At 38.7% G+C, this 26,060-nt stretch overlaps 1 protein-coding gene across 1 annotated transcript in view; it reads left to right on the top strand.

The window, feature by feature from the left end:
* The window catches only part of Cntnap5 (contactin associated protein-like 5), an 809,758-nt gene that overhangs the window by 511,099 nt on the left and 272,599 nt on the right, over positions 1-26,060 (top strand). The window contains exon 12 of the mRNA XM_013521091.1: positions 14,737-14,856. Coding sequence (XP_013376545.1) covers positions 14,737-14,856 — 120 coding nt within the window. The remainder of the gene's footprint in view (positions 1-14,736; positions 14,857-26,060) is intronic.

The raw sequence follows: 26,060 nt of genomic DNA, 5'->3' as shown, positions 1-26,060 counted from the left end.
TATGAGATGTTGCAAAAATATGAGGCATTCTGGGTAACAAAAATTGCTATCTTCCCTGAAATGTGGCTCAGAGGAAGTTGCTTGATTTCTTCTTGCTAAATATTATGTGGATTGCACATACTAAAAGCACAGATTTTTATTTTGAAGTATCTTTCTTCAAAGTTTAAAAAATAGACTTTTACCAACTCATACAGGAGGATGCATTTTTCATGATATGCAAATACTAAAATATTAATTTATGCTACTACTATGGCCTCTGTATAGAAGAACCTGGACTCTTACCAATGACAGTAAAATAGAGACAGACAGTTTCATGGCAAAATATGGACTGCATAATTATTTTCAAGGATAGCTTCAAAGAACTTTCACTAGGATTTTTCTTATGATTCTGTCTAGTTGAAGCAGTTGTAATAATATATGATCACAATATAACTGTTTCTTGAGCTTTTATTTCTGTTGGCTATTTGGAGGAGAGACCAAGGAGTTTGAATTCAGAAAATCCACATTGGAGTCACAGATGCACCATGTACTAGCTGCGGTGGTTTAGAGGAAAACTCTACTGTTGAGTGAGCACATTTGCAGGATCTGTGAATAGGAATGTTTGGTACCAGGCTTTCCCCTCAGAAATCTCCCAGTTGCTGAGCTTAAATCTAAGGAGCACATGTATTGGGAAATATAGGCTACCTAAAGTGGCAGACAATCTCCAGATCTTAGTGGCTTAGCAAATAAAAGTTGTTTTTCCTTGCCCACATCACGTGGCTGATCCATAAAGCTGTGCAGGGATCGGTCAGCCTCTACTCATCAACTGCTTCCCCCCTTGGGAAGCTCTGTGCACCTGTACAGGGCAGGACAGTGAGGAGCAGATGCACAGCTTCCAAGGGCCATGTCTGGAAGTAGGGCACAGTCCCACCTTATTTCTGCTTAAGCAGAACTAAACCACTCTTAGTAACTCACACACATCCTGTTGTCCTTCTGAGCTTCCCCACTGTCCATCAGCTCTGTCAGGAAGGCTGCATGATTGCTCACCTGCTTGGAATATCTGCACTTAGCTTTTCCATCCCATATCAAACTTCACATAATGAGTGCCTGTCAGCTGCTCTTGTAACACATGTAAAGCAGACTTGCAACATGTCCGCATCACACATCAAGTCATACTACTATTCTGTTTGGTAACAGAAATTCTTTGTTGATCTTTTTAGCATCCCTGAAAAACAGTGGCTACTACTAATAGCAGAACATGAGCCATATGTAGCTCTCACAGCCTGTGGTATAGGAAAGATACTTATAAGTCAGGAAGACAGACAACAGGCATTGATTGTGTTGGATAGAAGCCTCTGATGTTGCTTCACCCTAGGTGCTGGCTGTTATATTCTGAACTGAATGGTTCACAACCAACACTTTTTGTCAGTTGATTTTGAGACAGGGTTTTGCTATGTAGTCCAGGCTGGCCTTGAACTCACTGTGCACCCTAGGCTGGGTGCACTTGAACTCAAGTGATATGCCTTTCTCAGTCTCCTGAGGGCTGAGATTACAGACATGCAACACCACACCCAGCAAAACCAACACTTTTTGAGTACATGTGGAGTAGAGTAACATTTCCATGAACGACAAAAAGGAGGATCACAACTGTTTTTGAATATTTACTGTGGGGTTTGCTTACAAATTCACTTCAAACCTTCTGAGTTAGTTCTGGCAGCATCTCTTTATAAGGAAGCTTAAACTTAAAATAATAAGGCCAAGATTATAAAATTCATAAGTAGCAAATCTGGAATTTTAATTGGAAGCTTCTGAGATTAAGTTCTTCTCTCTTTTAAACTACAGCTCATGAACTCCCCTCCCAAGGTCACTAGCACATGGCTGTGAAGTCAGGAGTACACTTGGGAACCAAATGGGTCCAGTCAGAAACAGTGCAGGTCTGTTTGCAAAGGCACAGCTTGATGAGGGTCTGTGATGGGAAGGAGGGCTGGGGTGCAGTCTGGAAGGAGCTGTGAGAGGGTGGGTGTGGCCAGGCTTCTCATTCTATCTATCCTGGGGAAAAGAGTTTGAAAATCTTTACTGAATCCCTGCTCACCATGTGGTAACTTTAATAGTGGAGCTGTGGATGACTGAGTGAGCTGTATCGTTTTATCTTTAGCGCCTGCTTTATAGTTGCATGAGTCAATGAGCAATTAGTACTGATCATAAGATTTGTTCCCAACATTCAAGTCTTCTGCATTAGTGAGATTTTGTTCCATGTAAGATGGCAAGGGTGACTGGACTCAGGGTCACTGAGTCCTGGTGAGTTTATGCCAGGCCAGCTCAGACAAAGTCAGGCCAGCCAGAGAGCAGACACTGGCCTGAGAGCAGGGCATGTACTTTTAACTTTCTGAGTTTCAGGGTTGGTTGCTTTTATTTGATTGATTGATTGATTGATTGATTTTGATTTTATCTTTAAAATGCACAGTAAAATAACATCATCCCCTTCAGGTTTTGCCTTGGTTACTTTTCTCTCATTGCTGGAACAAAATACCTGATGCTCAGAATTAAGGAAGGAAAGGTTTATTTGGCTCACAGTTCGTGGAGGTTTCAGTCCATACTTGGCTGGCTCCAAGACAAAGTGGCACATGGCAGAGGGCCACAGTGCATGACGGTAAAAGACAACAAAAGCAACAAGAGCAAAATGGGGAAGCAGCAGAAGGCAAGCCTCTTTCCCTCCCTTACATTATATGCAAACTACCCACCCAAGGGCAGGTGTAGCACTCACACCCATAATCCCAGCATTGGACTATGGATCAATCAAAAATCTAGAAGCCTGCCCGATGACTGCATGAGGATTTGTAGAGATGTGCAGACACAAACCATAACAGGTTTCCATAAGAGTTACTTCTTATTTGGACCCTACCTTTTCTCCTTCCAGTTTAAGGGTGGGTGAAATGATGTTATCAAGTCAAGACCTGAAGGAAATGTAAGAATGAATAACTGTATCTATGGCAGTAATTGCCAAGAGTTAAATATCGTAACACTGAAGCATTGCATTGTGGCCACCAAGAATGGCATTGTATACCAACTAAAAAATCAAACTTTAAAATGGTTAAAAACTACAGCAATCTGAAAGTTTTTGTTGCTGTTGCTGCTGCTGCTGGGAACAGCACTGAAGTCACAGTTATATGGCCAGGCCCTTGTGGAACCCTGGAGAGCACCCAAGGCTGAGGGCAGAGGTGTTCTGGAAGCTGATGACTGGGAACCCTAGAATATGTGCTGATGCTTGTTGGAGATCCTGATACTGAAATAAGTCTCTGAAAATTACATTAAATATGCACTTTGGTTGGTGAAGTATAGGGTGGGTAGATTGTACTGTGCCTGAGATAGGGACTATTTCTGTTGACTGATGGGTTCAGAACAGTCAGAGCCCTGTTCTGTTGACAAATTTACTTATTTTTCTTTTCTTACTCTTTGGGCTTTTTTATTTTTTAATTACAGAGGAGATCTTTCCAGAGAATTTATGAAAGTTGTGACCAAAGTAAGAAGGACGGTATTAATTGTAACAATTATAGCAAATGCTAACTATAGTGTCCAAAGCTGACCTTTGTATCAGATGGAAATTACGATGAGATCCTCTTGAACTCCACGTAGTGTTAAAGTTGATCTGCCGCATCATCATCTCCTTGTTCCCAATGGGTTTCCACTCTTCCTTTCTGATATCCTGCTATAGAGTGGCCTCAAATTTTATAAGATCTGTGTGTAATTTGAAATGAATGTTGGGGTGACCACCATATATAAAGTTAAGGCATCGTTCATATCGTAGCATTGCAATAACTTGAAAATATATTTTACTTAGAAGAAAATAATAGTTTGTCCTATATTTCCTTGATGTCTAATTCTTTCCACATGAAATACACAGGAATATGAAGTGCTAGAAGAGCTGCATAAGAGTTACCTTCAAATTATGGTGTGTATTCTAATGTTGATGACCATGTTCAGGCCTTGCTTATTTCTTCATTTTCTTTTGAGAGACAGGGATCTTGCTATGTTGCCAAGATTGTTCTCGGACTCCTGAGACCAAGTGATTCAATCCTCAACCTCCTGTGTGGCTGGACTATTCATGCCCCTGGCCTGAGCTCTTTTAGAAAAGACCAACAAGCAAGGTGTAGTAGCACAGGCCTGCAACCCCAGCACCACAGGGTGCTGAGTCAGAAGTGGCACAAGTCCCAGGCCTGCCTGGGATATGGAGTGACATAGTGAGAACTTGTCTCAAAACAAAAATTTTTAAAATGGGGCGAGTATGCAGTTCACTGTAAAGAGCATGGGTAAAAGCCCCAGTACTTCAAAAATAAATCAATTAAGAACACCCACTACCATTGCCTGGTGTTGGGTCAGCTCTTCATTCTCACTTGGGAGAGATTATTGCCACCCTCTTCTCACCTGTCCTCCTGAGGTGAGCCAGGAAATTTACTGTCTCCACAACCCCCATAAATTCATAGCTTACACACATTCCTGCAACAGAACAACAGACTAACAGAAAGAAAATGAACAAGTGTATTAATACCTGCTGTGTGCATCATTTGGAAGAAAAGAAACTAAATGAAAGATAATGCAGAGCATTGACTTATCCCTCCAGCTTCTGTAGGATCTATAACAAAGGAAAAAAATGTTTTAGAAAAATGATAATATGGAGACTTGTGTTGGGCTTCCAGGGGTGATAAACTGTGAAAATGTAAACACATGAAAAGAGATAGTGGAGAGAGGGATGTCTGTGGATTGCTCATGGTCCACATCTGTGCTGATGAGAGTTGCTCCTAGTGATAAGTTCTGCCCTTCCTGGTAGCGAATTGGGGAGTTTTTACCCTTACAAATGTATATCCTGATTTAAGATAAACAGAGTTGGGACAGACAGTTTTTCTGCATCTATTTCTTAATTGCCTTCAGCTAATAAGAATTCATATGAAGCACCATATTTGTGGTTCCTTGCACTGCCCTGCTTGTCTAATTCTACTCTGGCTTTAGAACATCTCAGAAACTTATGTCCATACACGGTCAGTGGTCCTTGCACTCAGAGCTATCAGCCTCAAAAGATCATATTTCAAAGTGTATCAGGGGGCAAAATGATTTGCCACAAGGAGGGCCATTCAAAAGATGAACTGGGGAATCTTCACTACTTGCACAGTTAGGTGATAGCTGCTTCCCTAACAGGAAGATGAAGATCAGTACATAAAGCAAAAGAGGGGAAAACACTGCATGGATAGCATTCTGAGGAAAGCTGAAATTATTAATTTTACCAGAAGTTTTCAGTAAGCAGAACATGAAAGTAAAGTTTCATGATATCTGCCACCATTTTGGAAGTGGGATTTTGCAGGTTTTTCCTTTTGGTTTATTTTATAATAAAATTTTACATGAGAAAGAATGATCTGGGGATGTAAAATATCTCCCAGAGCCCTGTCCCCAGAGATTCTGATCCAGTAGGACAAATTGGTGTGCACAGAATGTGCAAGTCTATCACAAGCTCAGAGTGATGCCAATTACTGTGGTCCCTATTCCCACCTCACTGCCTTTGAAGCTGTGTTTGTCCACTGAGGTGCATGCTAGCCCATGCCTCAACTTACCTACAGCTTTGCTGCCGTACCCTCAATAGGCTTATTTTGGGTGTGGATTATTTAAAACCTTTATATTAAGTATGCTTACAGATTTATGTTTTCAGTATAACACATAGATTAAAAAGATTTACAAATTAGTTTCTGGATTGCATTCAATATGACATAATAAGCAACAGGAATATTAGACAGTTTCTCCATGTAATTTAGTAATCTTTGCTGCATTCAATCATGAATGGAATAAGCTGTAATTTCTAAGATGAACATGAAATACAGTTGCAAGGTCTGAGGGAGATGAAGGAAGAAGTAAGAATAGTCCCTTGCTTTTCCCCTGAGTCAGATGACAGCTGGCTGGCCTGTTGTGTAATTACCACCAACACCAGGTGCAAACCCCCAGCCCCACCTACCTCCCTCATTTCCCACCTTTAATACCTAGCTGCTACTAATCTAGTTCCATTTCCACTAACCTCTTTTCATTCGGGAAAATGTTACAGAACCTTTGTCAATTTTCAGCCTGTACCAGCTATGAGCAACCAGGGACATCAAAAGATCTATTTTCTAATTTAATCCCCTGACACATTTTTTGAACTAATTTCAGCAGTCCCATTAGTTTTAACATATTTTTTTCTTTTCTTCACTGAAATAAGGCCAGGGCAAAGTCCTTCAAACCTACTGCACAAGGGATTTGATAAACTTAATTAAATAAATGGCTGCTAAATGCAAAATGCTTCCCAAGCATTTACTTAATTACTAGAATTAATTTGATCTTATTTATGTCTGTAGGCTGTGTATGTAGATCTGTAACTAATTGTAATCATGTGATAAATATTATATCGCTGAAGACATGGGGAGCAGGAAAAGAAATAAGATTGGAACATTTTTAAAGTCTTAAAGTATGTACTAAGTTTCTTGTCTGTTTCTATAGTTTTGCAATAAGAATATAAATGGTGGAGCAGAAAAACTACAGCCCTGACCTTGGTACTTGAAAAGGTGAGGTCTAAATAAAACTATTTTGCTGTCTGAATACTATCATTATCTTTAACGAGAGTGAGCATCACAAAGACATTTAAAATTGCACCTTAGACAATAAATTAGCTGCCAGAACTATATTCAGACTATTTTCCTCAAATATGAAAACATTAATCCATCTGCTCTGTCCAGCTACATTATCCATCTGTCCCGATTAATGTAAAATCTATTCTGCAGAGTTCTGGTGTGTCTACCATTGTCCTTTTCATTGGAGAACACACAGCTTTGCATGTCCTGCTAATATTAGAGTTTCAAATGTAGCACTAGGTTTACTTTTTGCATTTCTAAATGAAAACACTTCTTGGCATTGATACACAGCTTTGTTTTTGTTCTTTTTTTTCATGTTCACATCTTCTTCCCCATAGAAGATGTCATGAGTGCCCTAGAAAGGACCTCTAGAGCTGGTTTAGGGCTTCAGGCTGATATATCAGGTCATTTCATAAACAGCTGATGGAAGTCCCTTTGGCTTGAACTCTACTAGTATTGCAGAAAACAAAGAAAATCACCATGGAATCTTTTGTGTTTTTTTCAATTCAACTTTGAGCGATCATGGTGATTTTCAGCTATTTTTAAAATATGCCCCCTTAGATTTAGAGAAAAATCTCTGCATTCTAGGAATTTGCAGCTTAATAGGACCTATTCTTAAAGAATGATAAATATAGGATTATGTAGGATTATATAAAATGTCTACATGCTTCCAAAGTAAGACCAGGAAAACAAACCACATTTAAGCAAGTCTTGCTAATATTCCTACCTTCTCATCCCTTCCCTCACCCTGTATGTAACTGTTCTTTATAAATAATATTTTTTCAAAATATAAGTAAATAAAAACTCATTGCTTGGTAAATATTTCCATATTATACCTTCTATTCTCCACTTCTCTATTTTTAATAACCACATATTTTTGCTGTGATTTATGTGCAGTCATGCTTCCCTGCTTTTCAAAGATGTGCTGCACCCTACCGTGCTGGTGCACCTTACCCTATTCTATGAGTGGGCACTCCAGGGGACTCCTCTTCTTCATTAGTGCAAATGATACTGTGGAGAAATCTTCATGTGTTTTCTTTCTTTGTTTTTTTCTTTTCACTTTTTCTCCCACAGTTTCTTGTGCTAAATAAGTAGAAGTAGTATTTCTGTATCAACCTATAAATGTATCAGTAACTTTGCTAGGTATTTCTTCATTCAGTGTTTAGCTTTTCTATGATTTGGAAACCTCGCAGACACACAGGTTTCCTGATTTTAAATGATTATCTTCTTTCTTATTCATTTTAGTATAAGTAATAAAGTGTTTGTGTAAAGTAAAGTAATTAGTAAGTATCTGTTTTCTTTTATTATGTTTGGAATTTTGCCATTTCTAGGGTATGAAGAAATCCCATCTTGCTTTTCTCTCATACAGAAATATATATTTTACTTTTTAAGATTTACGTCTGTAATTCTGGTCTACAACATGAGGAATAGATCCACCTTTGTTTTTCCTATATGGCTTCACAATGATCTTAATATTATTTATTAAATAGTCCTATTTTTTTCTACTGAGCTGAGTTGCTGCCTTCATCATATACAAAATTTTCACAGCCTGGTATATAATATGTTAAACAAGCAGTGTAGGACACAGATGAAAATAGTACACTTCTTAGAATAATTTGAGGTTTGAATATAGCCAGTTACATTCAACTTCTCTAAAAGTTACCCAGAAATATACTAAATGATTTAACCCTGTATTAAAGTCCTTGAAGGCAAAACCACAGACACTTAACTGAGAGCTGCCAGTCAATATTTCAAGAATCACTGTTAGATAAATATAAAACTACAAAAGATATCTTGATATTCCAGAGAAGAGGATCATATGAAATATGATATAGAGACAAAGAAGGGGAGAAGGAGGAAACAGGGAAGATGAGGGGGAAGCTCCAAAAATAAAAAGAAATACACACACACAAAAATAAATAAAGCCAATAAACAATCTCATAAAATTTGGAGGACACTGTCTTTACCTAAAAAAGAAACTGTCTTAGAAACTATAATCTGATCAATATTCTCAGATGTGTTACATAAAACTTGTCTGATTGCAAAGAGTATAGTCAAAGAAAAAAAATACTAGACTTTTAAAATGCTACAACTGTAATACGCTAAAACTAGAAATAACCCAGGTCTTCTTCAGTGAGTTCATGATTTAACAAACTGTGGAACGCTGCTCTGCAATTAAGCGAGAGTGGACTCCTACACATTGAACGAGGTGCTGAGTCTCAGGGGAACCAGAGGATGAAGAGGTTGCTGTCAATGGGTGCTGCGCCCTGTGCAACGGAGAGGGGTGTCGTGGGGAAGCAACTGTGGACAGATCACGATCGGTAGGACAGAAGAACTCAGAGAATAATTTTAAAAAGACACTGAAACCCCCAGAATATCTGAAATGCTTAAATATTTAAAAATATTCTTAGTGACATTAACAAATTTACAAAATATAGAATTGTATAATTGTCCCTGCTGTGCCCTTCACCCAGGGAGAACAGCTATCAATGTCCTGTCACTTTTGTTTCTAATATCCTACCTTATTTTCATGGAGCAATTTCAAAATAAGTACTGTGCCTACAATTTCACTACAAATACAGTGTATTTATTGTATATAATTCTTCAACGGAGAGAGCCTTTTCATCATTTCAAACCTAACTACATGTGCAACAAAAACTAAAAATATCTTTAATGTGACCTTGGAAAATTTATTTTTAATTTTTCTACTTGTCTTTCCATGATGTCTTTAAAATATATTGTGAAAATTATATAATGACATTTCATTACCAGTTAGTTTTGTAATCTTTGATTGTGCCCAATCTATAAATTAAATTTATCTTAGGTGTGTAAGCACAGGTGAATTCTTTGTGTGAACAGGGCTCAGTACTGTCTACGGTTTCAGGCATCCATTCAAATTTTTGCGTGTATCCTCTGCAGATAGGTAAAAGTGTACTACTGTATTCCTTTGGCACTTTCTAGCTTTGGCTATTCTCTCTATATATTTTAATAAACTTTTAGGTCACTCTCAAACACAGATAACACAAAAAAAGCAGAATAAGATCTGCATTCCTTCCAATTTCCAGAATATGAGTTTATATACTAACAAACTCTAGAGGTGATGAATTGAATTGGAGATATGAGATAGAGAGAGGAAGTGAGATGAAATAGCTGAGTAGCTGATAGATAGATGAGAGATAGGAGCAAATGCACACATTTAATAATTGAAAGGACTGTCCTTTTTAAAGCCTTAATTGTTATATCAAGTTGGTTGCTGTGTCATTTTTACATGGTTCCAATTTTTGGTAAATTTTCTGGTTTTCAGGTAAGACAATGTATTCCAATCTCATTCTCGCATTTTCCTTCTCAGACACAGACTCAATAAAGCACTTGTCCCCTGATATATTTAAAAGCCACTGTGTAGCCAATGGGTTCTGGAACTTTCGTTAACCCAAATGTGAAAGATATCACATCATTTAAAACAATGAAATAATGAGTTTATACTGATAATTTACACTTAGAATAAGACTGATGAACTTAATGTAATTTTTGAACTTTATATACTTTATCTTTTATGGTAAAAATTATTTTTGTTGACAGTAACATAATCATTAGCTTTTTCTTGTTATCTGTAACAGTTAAACAATAAAATATTTTAAAAAATAAAGCTATTCAATGCATTTTAAGATTTCTGTCATCTTATTTATTTTAGTTGTTTTCCTGTTAGTGTACAGCTTACTTTTTCTTGTTTGTCAAACAACCATATAATATATTAGGTATGTTTTAAACCTGTAAGTTCATGATGATAGTAAAATATTATAATTGGTCATATTTACAGAATACTAGACACTGTTTTGTTTTTCCCGTGTAATCTTATAGTTTAGGGCAATCAAATCATAGATAAGTGATACTTCAGATTTATAAAATATTCCTACTGCCAAAAAGAGGAAAGAGAGCCTGCTAGTAAGCTTTCTGTCATTATAACACCTAAGCTGAGACTATTAACTTTTAAATTTTGCTTTACATTTTTGGAAGTGTCAGTCCATGGTCAATGGGCTTCTTTGTTTGGGCCTGTGTCAAGAGAGCACAGCATGCAGGCACACAGTGTCAAACAAAGCAGCTTACCCTATGGCTGGAAAGAAAGAGAAAGACGATGGCACTGGAGCTCCCCAGTCCACTTGAAAGGTTCCCCTCCAAGAACCCGAAGCCTTTCACTCTGCCTCCCTCTCAAAGTTTCCCTCACTTCCCAACAGTGCTGTCTTGAGGATAAAACCTTTAACATGTGGGGCTTTGGGGGATGATTCAAGATCCAGACTATAGCAGTTATGGAACCAGAGTAACTTCTTACCAGCTACTTTGTTTTTGGACAACATATTAAATATATATGATATATATCTATATGCATGTGTGTGTGTATCTCTCTGTCTCTCTCTGTCTCTCTGTCTCTCTCTGTCTCTGTCTATCTATATATATATATATATATATATGAACTCATTCCCTGTGTTTCTGAGTAGTAATGCTTATCACCAGGCTTAGTCCATATGGCTGTCCTGTTAACTGAGCCAGTTTAAGGAACAAGTGTATTTTGAACAGTAGGCTAACTAAAGAAATAAATGACACCAGAATCTCAATGGCTTATGAAAAAGAGGTTTCCTTTAGATTCAGATCACCTTACAGTGTAATTCTGCTGCATGAACCCAAACTTTGACACTATCCATGCCTCTCTGGAGCTCTGTTCCATTGAACCCTTTGGGTTCTGAGACTGGCTCAATGACTTGCTTTGGTCAGTGGAGCACCCTCAAGCCTGATGCAGTCAGAAGCTGAGCAGTTGCCCACTGGCTGCTCTGGGATCTTTACCATGTACGTCTGATGGAGTGTGCACGACCACATGCTGAAAACAAACCACCTACTCTGTTGCCAGGGAGTCCTGCTGAGCCAGCTGCTGCCTGCACATGCTGGAGCGGACCTCGCAAGTGCTCTGAACTAGGCCAAAAACTGCCCAGCTGAGCTCAGCCTAAGTTGCTGACATCCAGAATAGTCATGGATAGGTTTTTTTAAAATCAAAATTGGAGTGGCTTATTTTGTGTATGTCTTTTATTTTGTTGAACTAACCCTTAGCTGAAACCCTGAGAATGTAGATCTGACAAAAAAGTTATTAAAATGCTGAAATCTCAATATCAATAGAAATAATTCCTAGTTAATGTTTTTCATTTCCTCTTAATATTTGGCATTACTTTTTTTGTTACATATAATTTTACTTTTAACACTAAAATGTTTGCATGATTTCAAACTTAAAAATAAAATACTTTCAGAAAATTCTAAATTTTATCTTTTCCCTTAGGTACACATTCTTTCTCTCTCTCTCACCCCAAAAAGTATTCATTTATGGTTAATTTTAATATGATTATTTGAGGAGACAGTTGAGATCTTTGTTAGTGAATTTAGCGTTGAATTAGTGAAACTTCATGCAGTTTTGCCTGTTTAGAGACAGATGAGAGGGGAGCTGGGGATTTAGGTCAGTGGCAAAGTGCCTGCCTGGCAAGCGCAAGGTCGTGAGTTTGATTTCCAGTACCTGAAAAAAAAAAAAAAACACACAATGAGTTAAAATGAAAATTTTAAGACATAACTATATAGATACACTATTTAGAGTGTCATTTCCAAAATAATAAACTAAAATTTCAAAGTTATCATCACTATGAGAAAGCAGGTAGGAGTTACTTGATTTTCATAACAAACCTTTTCTTCTTTACATCTTTACTTGATTTACTTGATTTTTTTCACTTTTCATCGCAAATCACAGTCTTGCATTCTTATATCTGGTAATCTGAGTAACTTTGTTGAAGACAACAATAAGTAATATAACAACCATTGTTAATTTCCTATCGTCTTGTTTTGAAATTCTGTATTGTTTTTATTGTTTTTGTGTTCTTTTGTCTCTGTTGTCATTACTTTGTTATTGTTTTTTCTCTTTAAAATAAAAAAGAAGAAGAAAAGATAGCATGGCATGGATCTATGGCATAATTGTAATAATAGTTCATATTTACCAAGTGACTTTTAAGTCCCATGAGTAGGTTATCACCATGATGCTTTATAAGTACAGTGTGATGTAGTTCTTTTTAGATCAATAGCATGGTGAGAAATTTAATGCTTTGAGAGGTGATTAGCTATTTATTACAGTGGATTATTGCAAAACTTAGCATGTAGAAAGCATACCCATCATTTCATAGCTTCTCTGGATCTGCACCATTTTAGTGGGGCTGTTCTCTCCTGCAGTGCAGATAGAGGTTGGTCTGCTTGCAGTCATTTCCAGCCCTGCCTGTGGGCATCTTCCTTTGCTTGTACTCCTGTCACACTGCAGTAGCTTCCAAGCTCGCCCACATGGGTCTATTAGCACTGTCTAGGGTGGCTGTTGAATTTTACCAAGGGAAGTGATGCAGGAGCGAGATAGCACCCATGTCTTTCTATAGTCTAATATTGGAAATTACATCTATCCTGGCTGCACAGTTTATATGTTAGAGCAATGAATAAGCCCGGCTCACTTAGGAGGAAAGCATGGCTCTATGAATAGAACATGAATACCAGGAAGTGTCCTTCATAACAGTCATCTAAGAGAGTGTCCAACTCAGGGGAAGCAGCCTATCCAGGCTTCCCTACGTCATAAGTGGTAGCTCCACCCTGCAAAACTACCCAGTTTGATTGTAAAGATTGTACTCTCAACCACTATGCAACTTCCCACAGGCTCGCCTGGGCAGTGTTTACTGTTTATAGGACAAGAGTAGCTCCTTCGGGGTGGTTGTCACTGTAGGAGGAATTGGGAAGGACCACACAGGTAAGAGTTGACCTTCACCTGTGTCACAAGTGTGTTATTATATTCAGCAAACCTGATATCAGCAAACACAAATCAGGTGTATGTTAAGCTCAATATATAAGCTACAAATGGTGACACATTCATTTACCTCCTCCTTTAGGAAGTGTCCAGGAATGAGAGAAATTGCCAGGAATTCAAGTATAACCTTGAATTCACTTTAATTTATAAAAAGTCAACCCTCCCTGACTTCAGAACTTTACTGTAATGAATTATTTGAGGTTCCCAGCCTCATACTTGATCATGATAAACCACACCGTCACATTCCTGGGATGGGGTATTTGTCATAAAAGGCAGGAGTTGGGGAAGGTGAGGATCAAGTACTGTATCTTGAAGAATTTTAAGAGCCAGGGAAGCATGTTAAGCATGGGTGGGTGATACAGTTGCATGTATACCTGCTGCTCTGAATTGTGAAAATTTTTCAGAAATTCCAGGTATTTTATTTTCTTTATGAATAAAACAACGGATGCGTCCTTTGTGCTCCTCCAGATTCATTTATGATGATTTAGTGAAAATTACAGCTTTCTCCAAACCACAGATCAGTGAAAGCCCCCTATTTCAGGATACCTGCACCTGCCTTATCTGGTCACCCAGAGACCTCTGTGATTGTTGCCAAGGCTGTGAGCTGTCAGGGCACCGATTCACTGGCTTGTCCGTGGTTCTGTTGTCTTATCCACATCTGTTGAGATGAATTAGGCAATTAGTAAGTATTTGTTACATGAAAATAGATTGAACTCGATTATGCTCTGTGTTAGTTACTAAGACAAGCTTGAGTATCCACCCAGAAATAAGGTAGTGTCCTTACACTTAATTAGTAAGAAGGCAAATTTTTGTATATATATTACTTTTTAAATTTGTTACTCAAATATCGTTGAGCCCATGCTGTAAGTGTGGAGCTCCATTAGATGCTGGGATACAGTGTAAAATAACACATGACCATTATTCTTACAGCTTCCACAGAGACAGGATAGCACATTCGTGATCCTAGCTGAGTATTTGTGGGGCAGAGAGGAAGGGCATGTAAATCAGCAAAAAGGAGAAGCATGGAAAAGGTCAGGGAGACTGGGGAAGGGTGTAACATTACAGCTGAGTTTAGAAGCATCAGTGAGTTCAGCTAAAGAGAAGATGTGACTCTATCAAGTATTGGAACATTGATTTGTAAAGGCACAGGGAAAACGTTAAATAATATAATTAGGAGATACTGATCCCTCCAGAGCGATACGCAGAGTCCAGCAAACTTTCCTCTCTGCTGCCTTTCTGTCTTTTCAGCCATCTACGAGCAATCCTGTGAGGTCTACAGGCATCAAGGGAACAGAGCTGGGTTCTTCTACGTGGACTCCGATGGCAGTGGGCCCCTGGGACCCCTGCGCGTATACTGCAATATCACTGGTAAGGGTGCAGAATTTCCATTTGTGCTTACATTTGCCACTTCGTAAAAGCAATTCATTGAAAGTGGTACCTGCGAGGATAAATATTTAAAGATCCGACTTCTAGTGAGGTGATGTTTGGTTAAATGACTAGAAATATCAGATAGTTTATTTTCAAGAAAGACAGCGAGAAAACTAAATTTGTTTATAGCTTTCTTCATGTTTCATTGAACCAAGATTTAATTATCAAGTGTTCATTGCAGAGTTTGCCAAGGACACTTTTTTCTTTTAACATTCAAAAACAAGAAAAACAGGAAAATAAACAAACAAAAAGCTTAAAAATCAGTTGGATGCCCTGATTTGGTAATAGGGAAGCTCCACTCATGCCTGACCCTGAAAACTGTGTATCTGGGAGTCCCCCATTCACTCTGCGCTTCAGTCGCTCACCAGTGCAATAGGAATGTTGATTTCCAATCTGGAGTTGTGAATGTTAAACACAGTCATGTGTATTGAGCAGCTAGCCAGGCTAGTTATCTCTCAGATGCCTAACAAAAAAGGGAGCTTTTTTGTTTTCCTGACAATCTCATGGTAGTTTGTACTTTCTAAAGTTTATGAAATAGAAAGAGGCAATTATTATAAGGGGTTGGAAATGGTATGTGATCACCAATGCACTCTGAAATAGAATCCTACAGTGCCAAGTCTTGATGTAATAATTATTTAAACATTCACTATGTGAGCACTCCTACCACTCTGAGTGTCACTGATAGACACCTACACATTTGGCTTGTCTGTTCCAAGCCTGGTCTTTGGGCATGTCAGGTGCATCACACAAGGATGCAGAAAAGTACGAATTTCTTAAGGCTCATTGAGTCCTATGCCCCAGGGTTCTTTATAAGAGAGAAATTATATTTATGGAGCTATTTCTGCACCCAGACTCTGTCATGGACATCGAGGATATGCAGCGAAATAAGATATAGTCATTATCATTCAGGAGGCAGTAAAATCAGGGCCATCACCATGCAATGCTACAGGCAGAAACACAACAAACTGTTGCCAGATGTGAGAATTAAGGACATTTAGTTATTTGCTTATCTAAATACAAAGGGCAGACTTTTGCTGCAGAAAAGCCCTGTTATTGGAGTTGGATCTACTTTCATATTTCACCCCTCCCAAAATAGATATATGATAGCTAATTTTCCATACCATCATAACATGGATGGAAATTGTGTTTTCTTTCCATGGTCATGGACTAGGTGTCTCAGTACATCTTGTTTACTTTCAAAATATCATTAATATATGGATCCTTGTTAAAAATGTAGACCTTCTAGGATCAGATATTCTAAGTCAGTAAATGCATTTTACCTATACTTTTTGAGTGATTCTGATGTAAATTGTATTTGGTGCACTGCAGATACAGAAGAATTGAGTCAGGAGAGTGTCAGGTGTGAGGTAGCACCATGGGAGCAGTGGTATGACCGTCAGTTCCTCAGCACTGACTATCTTTAAGAGCTAAATTGGAAATTTACAGACATTATCCATTTTAATTCTCATGACAAAATCTGAGGTAGATATATTTTTCCATCCCCATCTTAGAGATAAGAAAAGAGAATATAATAATTTTTGACTTGTTTAAAGTAGTAAGTTCTGCAACAACTAGTCAAGACTCAGGAAGCAAACAGAATTTCTGATTCAGTAATAATTCATATCGCTGAACATTAATTGGACACCTTGCATTGCATATAGTTAGTTTAAAACAATGTTTTCATTTTGTTATCAAAATAATAAATGTCAATTGTAGTAAATTTAAAGAAAAAGAAAAATGCAAAAAATATTAGAGGCACATTATTCTATGAATGTATGTCTTACATATATAAATATGCCCATACATTGTATTTAAATTTTAGTGCCCAAGAGTGGTCTTTTCTTATTTACATTAAAATATATATTAAAGTTTAAATACATACATTAAAATAGTTTAAAATTTTTCAACTCTCCTAAGCAATGTATAAACATGCGTGTAGAAGATCGGATTGATTCACAAGTCTCGTTTTCACGGTAGCCTTTGCTACTCCTTATTACAGGCTTATCTCGGGGTTCCTATTTAACTGTTTGTCTGACAGTGGCTAATGGTGAAGATATATCTATAATTAAAGTTCATGATTTTGATGGTGTCAATCTGAAGAATGTCACCAGAGTCTCTAAGTTGTACACTGAGTTGATATTCTTCATGTGCACAACTGGACATCTCTTCTGATTATGATTGTTTTGGTCACATGCACTTGCAAAATATATAGGCTCAGTTATTGTTTTTTGATTGCTGTTTCACTTTTCCTAAAATAGCCATTGAAATAAAAATAAAGTTGTTTGTAGGCTGAATCAACATTTACCATATTTAGTTGGCAAGTAATTTTCTAATACACAAATAATCTAATCCAGTATCATATTACTATTAGGACATTTTAAATTGTCAATATTATTAAGCATGAGGGCCTTGTGACGCTATGACAAGTACAATAAACTGCTCGAGGAAAGAGCATGAGAGACGAAGACAGTGATGAAGCAGGAGGAGAAGAAATGGAAGAAGGGAGGTGTTTATGCTCTCACCTCTGGTTTCTGAAATGCAAACTTGCTGTTCTTAGCACTTCTCTGCGGCAGCCGGGCTAATAATGTCAGTGATGCAGGCCTTTTTCACCCACCATATACTTTCCCAGTCACTGAAAAGATGAGTTTTGGTGAAGGAAAGAGTTTATTGATGAAGCAGCCAAGTGTAGGTTCAGGAGAGTACCTCTCAAATCCACCTCCTCCAGGATAGAGAATAGGGGTATTTATGGGATAAAGAAATGGGGCAGTCCGAGGCATAGGAAGGTGCTTAGATCCAAGGAATAGTGTAGTAATCTATAGTCTGTGCATGATAGACAACTTCAAGGGTCTTCATCTGAGCCATAGTCAGAAAAATGACTGCATTAGCATGATCTGATGATGGAGTTTGGCCCTCCAGTGCCACCCATCAGATACTTATACAGACTCAAGGGAAGGTCAGTAGCTTCAGCCAGTTTGAGCTAGACAAGAACAGCCTCTAGATTCTGAAAAATAACTTATACAACCATTACATCTTGGGCTGTACAGTTGATGTGTGACCTATAGCAAATGTAATGGGAGTTAATATATTGTTTAGCTATGTGACCTCCAAAATTGAAGATTTTTAAAGCCAAATATAAGCAAATGTAGCACATGAAATCAGCAGGGTTTATTTGTCTTTTCTTTCAGTTTCAATAACACAAAGACTGCAGATAGTGCTGGGAGGCAGGATACCTGGATTCTCTGCACCTTCTGCAGTCAGCTAAGAGCCTGGGGCAAGTTCTGTGCCTCTACACTAGGGATCCAAGGGCAGATAGTCTCACAGCTCTTACCATGTGAATTCTTGGAAAATACCTGTGAAATTTTTTCTATAGAAGTCTGTAGATACTTGCAAATCGATGTCATGAGCTGAAGATGTACAGATGGAGAAGACAGCAACTAGTGGTTGTAGGTGGGAAACAAGGGAGCCCAGTTTGGGGACACAGAAATGAATGAAGTGGTGGGTACAGAGGATAAAGAGTAAATTTCTGCAGGAATATACATATCCCATCCAATACTATATTTGTTTGTTTGTGGTACTGGGGTTTAAACTCAGGGCCACCACACTGAGTTACATTACCAGCCCTTTTGATTTTGAATTTTGTGATACAATCTCACTAAGTTGCCCAGATCGGGTTGGAACTTGTGCACTACCTGACTCAGCCTTGAGGAGTGCTGGGATCATACACATGTGCAACTGTGCCTGGCTTATATGGAGCCTACTCATACCACTTTTATGAATAACTTACATTGCAGCTCAGCTCAGTATAATTTTGCTCAACTTAAATTTGCACCTGGGAGGTGCTGTGCAAGCTGCTGTGGATTTAAAGTACATCTGCATTAGTTTTCTAGGGCATTTATGAGAGAGCCATACACTGGTGGCTTAAAAAAGAGAGATATGGTGTCTCATAGCTTTAGAAAGTAGAAATTCAAAACTGAGGTGTCAGCAGGGCCATGCTACCTATGAAATCTTCAAGGGTGGATCACATCTTACTTGTTCCTTACTCTGGCATGCCCCATTCCTGGCACCTCTTGGATTGCAGCATTGGCAGTCAGTCTTCTCTCTGGGAGATATCTAGGCCACCTCCTGAGAGAGTGTCGTACGATTTCTCCCTTTATGTGCCTGTGGGCGTGCTTCTTTTCTTCCTCTATGTATACCCATCACTTTGGGTTAAGTCTGCCCTATTAAAGTATGACCTTGTCTTAACTTGATTATATCTGCAAAGACTCTATCTACAAGCATGTCACATTTATAATTACCTACATTTAATATACTAATTTGGTGGGCAAAGCTTAATTCATCACATCATTTAAATATCCTTCAGACTAATCATGGGGAAGACACAGCAACAAATGAAGAGTAATAGAAGAATGGTGACAGGATATAGTGTGCTGGGAAACCACAGGAGGGGCCCTAATCTAGCCTAATCCAACCATAGCAGGGCCCCTAATTAATGCCTCTATTCTCAGCACACTTCTGGGCTGAGGCAGGTAGACCATAAATTCTAGCCCTGCCTGGGCAATTTAGTGACTCCTAATCTTAGAATTTGAAATAAAAAAAGGGCTGGAATGTAGCTCAGTGTGAAGGCCCTGAGTTTAATCCCACACACAGGTAGGTTACACCTCCAAAGCATGGATGTGGGACATAACTGGTCAAGAGAAGCAATGAAAGGTGTTTCCAGGAATGGCAGAGATGAAGGCAGATCCTATAGTTTCACATGTGTGCGGAATGCCAGGCCTGCACTATAGAGTGAAGAAGCTAAGAGTGCAAGGGAAAGCTAAGTTTGCTGAAGGTTAGGATGGGAACCAGTGAGTCCTAGCCGGGATACGTTAATCTAAGATCCAGCAGGCTGGAAAAGGAGGAATCGTCTTATCATTAATGCTTCCTGAGCATGCCATTCTACTAATAGAATTTGGACCATATGCTGAGAACTAGCAACATGATGCTCACGTTATGCATGGACACAATGTCTCTACTTTGAGGACAGGGGATTTGCTCAATAGGTAGCTATCAGGGACTGGTTTTAAAAATGTGAGCACAGAAAAGGAAATTATGAGGAAGGAGCTTACACTGGAGCTGACAACTAAGAGGCTTTCCCACCACCAAGCCTGGAGAGATGGGAGGAAGAGATATCCGGGTGGAAAGCAAACAAACATGGAGAAACTGGTCCTTCGGAGAGATGCAAGAAACAGCCAGCTCAGCAAGAATGGTCACTTTGCTCTCCATCTCCCTCTACTCTTCCCAGTCTCCTTCCTGTGTTCCTCTTGGTGAGATCCAACTGGAATCCAGAAGGTCAGGGCACTTATCAGTGGAATACTTTTATTCAGCCTTCTTGCTCACAAAGTAGAAATGAGTGGAAAATGAACTGAATGGAGCAAATTCTTATCAACATGTTTGAAGGACTATCTATAGAAGTCAGGAAAAGTTATTAGTACTTGTCAAAGTTCAAAGATAATGCTGAGGGTATGAGCTAAGTGTAGTTCATAAACAACACAAATAAATGAAGGAAAGTCTTATGAAGAATTTTCAACCCAAATCAGACAGGACTTCCCTTTCCATGTAAAATGGGGCTAAGGTTAAGATAAATGTAAAAAGCACACAGTGAAAAAGATATAGAGAACTAATTAAACCCCAGAATTGATGCAATCACTCGATCTGGAACTTGAGCCAAGAGCCAAGAAGACAACTAGGAGAAACTGCGACACACAGAAATGCTTGCCAAAGGGATGTCTGGGCTCTGCGCCACTGTTTGGTGGTAAAAAGCTAGAATAGATGCAGATCATTTCAGGCAATGTTGTAGATTTTTGTGATCATCCTTGTCTGCTCAGTCTAACTGGGCAAGCAGGAACAGATACATTTGAGATAGAAAGGAATCCAGGAGCTAAGAATTGATTGGCAGGGTGAAAATAGACATTAGATGGGACTTGTAGGGCAGGTGAGATGCCATCAGGAAATGCAGGCATTCTTAGCACTGGGACTACTATGCAGGCAAAGGCAGGAGCAAAGAAAAGGCAGAGCACAGTAGTAGTAAAATTAGGGAACACCTAAAGTTCCGGGGTAGGAATCTTGGGTTGGTGAGACAGAAGAACGGGACTTTCCCAGTTATCACTTTCCTTGGTGTGGTGGGTAACTGCTTATCTTATCCTAGCTAGGATGCACTATTTAGTCAAACTTTATCCTGGATATTTTCTTTCAGGATGTACCTCAAGTGAGACTAGCATTTAGAAGAGTAAATTTGAGTAAAACACATTGCACTTCATAAAGGTTGGATCTCATACAATCCGTTGAAAGCCTTAATAGAACAAATACTGGCTTTTCCTGAACAAGAAGGAATTCTGTCAGCAAATGTCTTTGGACCTGAACTAAAACCATTCTTACTGTATGCAGCCCTCTGAAGCATTCTGCAGATACTGAGCCTCCATATCCAATTCTCTCCATCTCTCTCTCTGTCTCTGTCTGTCTCTCTCTCCCCTTCCTCTCTGTCACTCTCTTTTTTTCCCTCTCTTCTCCATTCTCTGCTGTCTTTCTCTTTCTCTGTCACACATACACAGAAACACACACACATGCATGCACACACATGCACACTCCATCCAGTCAGTTGTTTTTCTCTGAAGAAGACTTAGTAATCCACATGAACATTCTGAAGCTGGGACCGATGCCCCTACTGGATGCTTTCTACTCATCTTCTGTTGATGTCCACCATGATACTGATCACATCGCATGACAATCATCAACATTCATTTTTGTGTTCCCATGAAACAGTGTATTTCTTAGTAAAAAATAAGAGACAGGGTGTACTACAGTAATGTGTCCATGAACCGGAGATGTGGTTTTAGTGTGATGACATGAGATGGCCTCATAAGATGTGATTAGTTCATTTAGGTCACTGTCCTTCAAAGGCATGAGGATGCTGCTCATGGAACCTTGGTTAGTTTTCACAAGAGAGTTCTTATCGAAGAGCAAGCCTTGTCTCACCCCGCCTCCCTCACTCCTACCATCTTCCTGTGGGCTTTCCCTCTTGCAAACTCCTGGTCTGTGCCCTGCACAAAGAACCATTCACCAGAGCTGGTGCTGTACTCTTTGAACTTTCAGCCTACAAATGTGCAAGCTAAATAAATCTCTCTAATTCTGTGCAACTGAGCCCCATGTGTTTTAGGATGATAATGAAAAGATGGATCAATACAGGGTGTGGTGAATCCCTGGATCTCCTTTTACACACGTGACCATGAACTCAATATAAATTGAACTCCATGGAATCAGTGTCAAATTCAAAGCTCATTTTTCCCTTTCTCTTCTTTTTTCCTTTCTGCTCTTTATAATTGATTCTAGCCTTGGGCCCTGTCCCATTAAATTAGGAACAGTCTGCAACTTTGCACTCAGGCTTCCTTGTTTAATCTTAACTGGGCTTGAGTAATTCCTACTATTGGCAACTTCCTCTATAGGTTCAGGAATGAAAAGTGTCTCTTCCTTGTTTCTTTTGTGCTTTTTCATTGCTTCCCTGCATGTCTAAATAAATATTTTTCTCCAAATGTAAGAAGGAAGGGGCATGTAATTTTACACTGTAAATGTAAATTACACATGTAAATTCACACTGGAGGTGAAATTGGAGTCCTGACATATCCTAGCCGCGTGGTCTTGGAGAAGTTATTGAAACATTTCTGGGTCTTGGTTTTCCTGTCAGTAAAGGGAAGATGATAAAGATGGTTGCCTTCCTGATAGTACTAAAACAAGTAATAAAATGTCCTGGTGTGATTATTACTAAGACCTTCATTCACTCTCACAGTTGCCCTAGTATGGAAGGCATCTGTGTAGTTATCCTCACTGTAAAACACAACAGTAAGATCTTACCACTTTTGTAAGTGTTGCAAGATTTCTGAGGCTATGGAAGCATTTCTGGAAGGAAGCTTCCCGTGTAGATAGATTAGAATTGGAAGCATAGGGATGTTTGACAAGATATTCCTTAGAACTCAACATTTAACTCATTCAACTCTATTTGCATTGTGTCCTTTTAAATGTTAACAGGACACATTGTCTACATGTCAAATGATATTTATTTCTCAGTGGCACAGTGTTTCTCCTGTTTGGCAACATTGCATATTTATATGCAAAATTATCTGTCTAGAACGACTAAAAAACACATTTATTTCTTATCCTGATAGATATAATGCCAATTTCACGTGTGTGAACCTGGAGGGCAATCATCAGGCATTAAAAGGAATTTGAAAGGAGCTTTTAGGAAAATCTCTAAAGTAAAACTTGTTTTCCATTTTAAACAGCTCCTAATCCATTTTCAAACCACCTTACAAGTGTCTGTATCTTATCACCCTGGTCATTATGATGCTTCAGTTTTTCACTGCTTTGGCAGCAGCCTCTGTTTTCATTAAAACTCATCAAAGCATGCATAATGGAGTAGGTAGAGAAGCTGCAATTGAGGTCTCTCCAATATTCCTAACGTAATTGTGCAGTGCTATTGCAGGAAATAGATTATTATCCCAGCTATTGATGGAAAGAAAGAAACGTGTCCGTGTGCTTAAGCCTAAACTGTTAACCTGTTTCCCAAAGATAGAACAATGGCCTTAATATTAACATTTGACCTCAGCACAAGTCTGATGGTTAGGGGAAACAAGTATCACCCAGATCATAGGAAGGGACCACTCAATTAGGAAGTGTTTATTTCCCCCCAGACTTCTTAGCACATTGTCAATCTTCAAATGCTGTACTACATAGCAAAGTAAATAGGGATATTTTTTGTGTCTTGTACATTTATAGTGAAGTTGTGTGCAGGCAACTTCCTGGTGATTTGTATTCCAAAACATTCCAATTTCCAAAACACACACATATACACATACACACACACACACAAGAAAGCATTAGCTTCCATTGCCCTGGTCAAGGGCTTATATAAGAACAAGGTAGGCTCAAATTTACAAGTTTGTTTCTTTTTACCATAGTGATCAGTGCAGTAATGATGCTGAAAGTCCCTTGACTGTAGACTGCATAAAACTATGTTGATATCCATTGGGTGCTGAGCGAGTGCAACATACATCACTCTGGAGTGACTGGAACAATTTTCATTTTACAAATCCATTAACCAGGCTAGTAAGTTGTAGAAACAGGAAACAATTATAGCTGTCTAGAACAGTATGTAGTGCTTCATAAAGAGGAAGAAGTCATGGGAGGCAGCCCTTCTTCCACTGCTTTGTATCCCTGTGAATCCATTCTCCGCTCCAGCGAGGTACTAGCTGTGAGAACAAAGAAATGGTTGAGATATTTTCTCTGAAGTTTGCAAAGTTTATAATCATATGCTTATAATAAAATATGCCCATGTCTTTAACTTTCCCCTCCCTGATTTATAACTTATACAAAGCCAGAGTGACATTCTGCAAACACAGATCTGGCAATGTCTCCTCACCCATTTCTGTCTACTTGTGTAAATGTCAAGCCCTCTTTTATGACTTACCAGTTTTAAAGGGCATGGTGGTGAAGATATGTGAATTAATATACATTTATTAAACTATTTAAAACAGTGCCTATACTTACTACATTCTATGAACTATGATATTGTTGTCTATTATAATTATCTTTGGTGGGACCCCAAGCAAGACCCTCACTATGTACACTGGGGTTCTTTCTCTATAAATGGGAAGGGATAGTGACAGTTCTTCATGGTTCACATGTGATCAGTTAAACAAGTTAACAAGTGAACAATGCTGGCGAGTGACTCTCATAGAACAGATGGTAAAGGAAACTCAGGTGTTTCTCCCTTGCAACTTTCCCCTTCTCTCAGACGTCCAGTATCGTTTTGGAAAGCAGGCTTAGCTCATCTTGGGAGGAGTTCAAAAGCTGAGTACTCTCACAACAGGAGCATCATTTTCTGATAGAGATGCACTTATGGGTGATGCAGATGGCTGAGGCTCACTAGCAGTTTAATCACTTGGAATAATACTTGTATTGTTGCTTATATTTCAGAAGGACAATTTGCTTTCTGTAAATGAAGTGCTTTCAAAATACGCTGTTCAGCTGAAAATACTAGTTCAAAAGTTTAGAGGAAGGAAGCTTTTCCAAGTGTCTCCCTCTCTCCCTCTGATATTCTGCTGTCCACTGAAATGTGGGGACAGAAGAGGCTTCCAGAAGGCTGATTCCTTAGGTGGAGCTCAGAAGAGGCTCGGCAAGTACTAAAGTCTTGAGCTCTAAAGTGGTCTCTCTGGGCTAGTGGCAGATAGCATCATCTCCTGCTAAATTGGGCCATTAAATAAAACTACTAAGTCATAAAGCTGCAGTATTAACTTAGAATTAAAGCATCATCACCTTTGAATTGCCAAGAATTTTAACAAGCACTGAAAGGGATTCTTTTCACACACCAGTTGCACAAGGCCAGTTGACTCCAACCCACACAGATGACAGCAGGAGGGTCAGGTAGTTGCAATGTGATTTTCCTTCCTTCACCAGCCCTTTACTAAAGCACTCACTAATTTCTTAAATTCTTTACTAATACCTCATTTATTTATCCATTTGGTAATTCTCTTATTCATTTCTTCTTTGTTTATTTTTTAGGTGTCCAGTTGCTTATGCATCATTTATATGGTCAATTGTTTAGTTGGTCAGATAGAAATTAGGTCATACAAATACACTTTGAATATTGACTAGGTGGGCACTACGTTTGTAAAATGAATGAATCTATTCTTGTCCTAGAAGAACTCTCAGTTCAGAGGAGGCAGATGCTGTAAACAGATATTGTATACATTGTATGAGAAACAGGAAAGAACAAAGTATGATTCAGAAACAGTATGAAAGAGGCAGCCGTTGAAGGATAGTATACTGGGGGATTGATGGCAGTACTCAGACAAGGCATCCTTGCAGAGCTGCCCCTAGGCAGATATTTTAGTAAAAGTAGCTAACATATATTGATCAGCTACTTGCCTGAGGCATCATACTAGGCATGCATGTTTATGACATTTGGTTTTCATAATAACAGTATTGAGAAGGTGTTATCATCTCCATTTTACAGAAGAAGGCACAGAAATCTCAAGAGACTAAACAACTTGACCAGAGTTGAAACTATGATTCATGTTAAGAGGCTGTGCCTCCTAGACTGAGTTTCCTCAAGA

This window comes from Chinchilla lanigera, unplaced genomic scaffold (genome assembly GCF_000276665.1).
Source record: "Chinchilla lanigera isolate Chin_1 unplaced genomic scaffold, ChiLan1.0 scaffold00058, whole genome shotgun sequence".
Classification (NCBI taxonomy): domain Eukaryota; kingdom Metazoa; phylum Chordata; class Mammalia; order Rodentia; family Chinchillidae; genus Chinchilla; species Chinchilla lanigera.
Note: the sequence above shows the minus strand (reverse complement) of the source record. Positions and strands in the feature narration are given on the sequence as shown.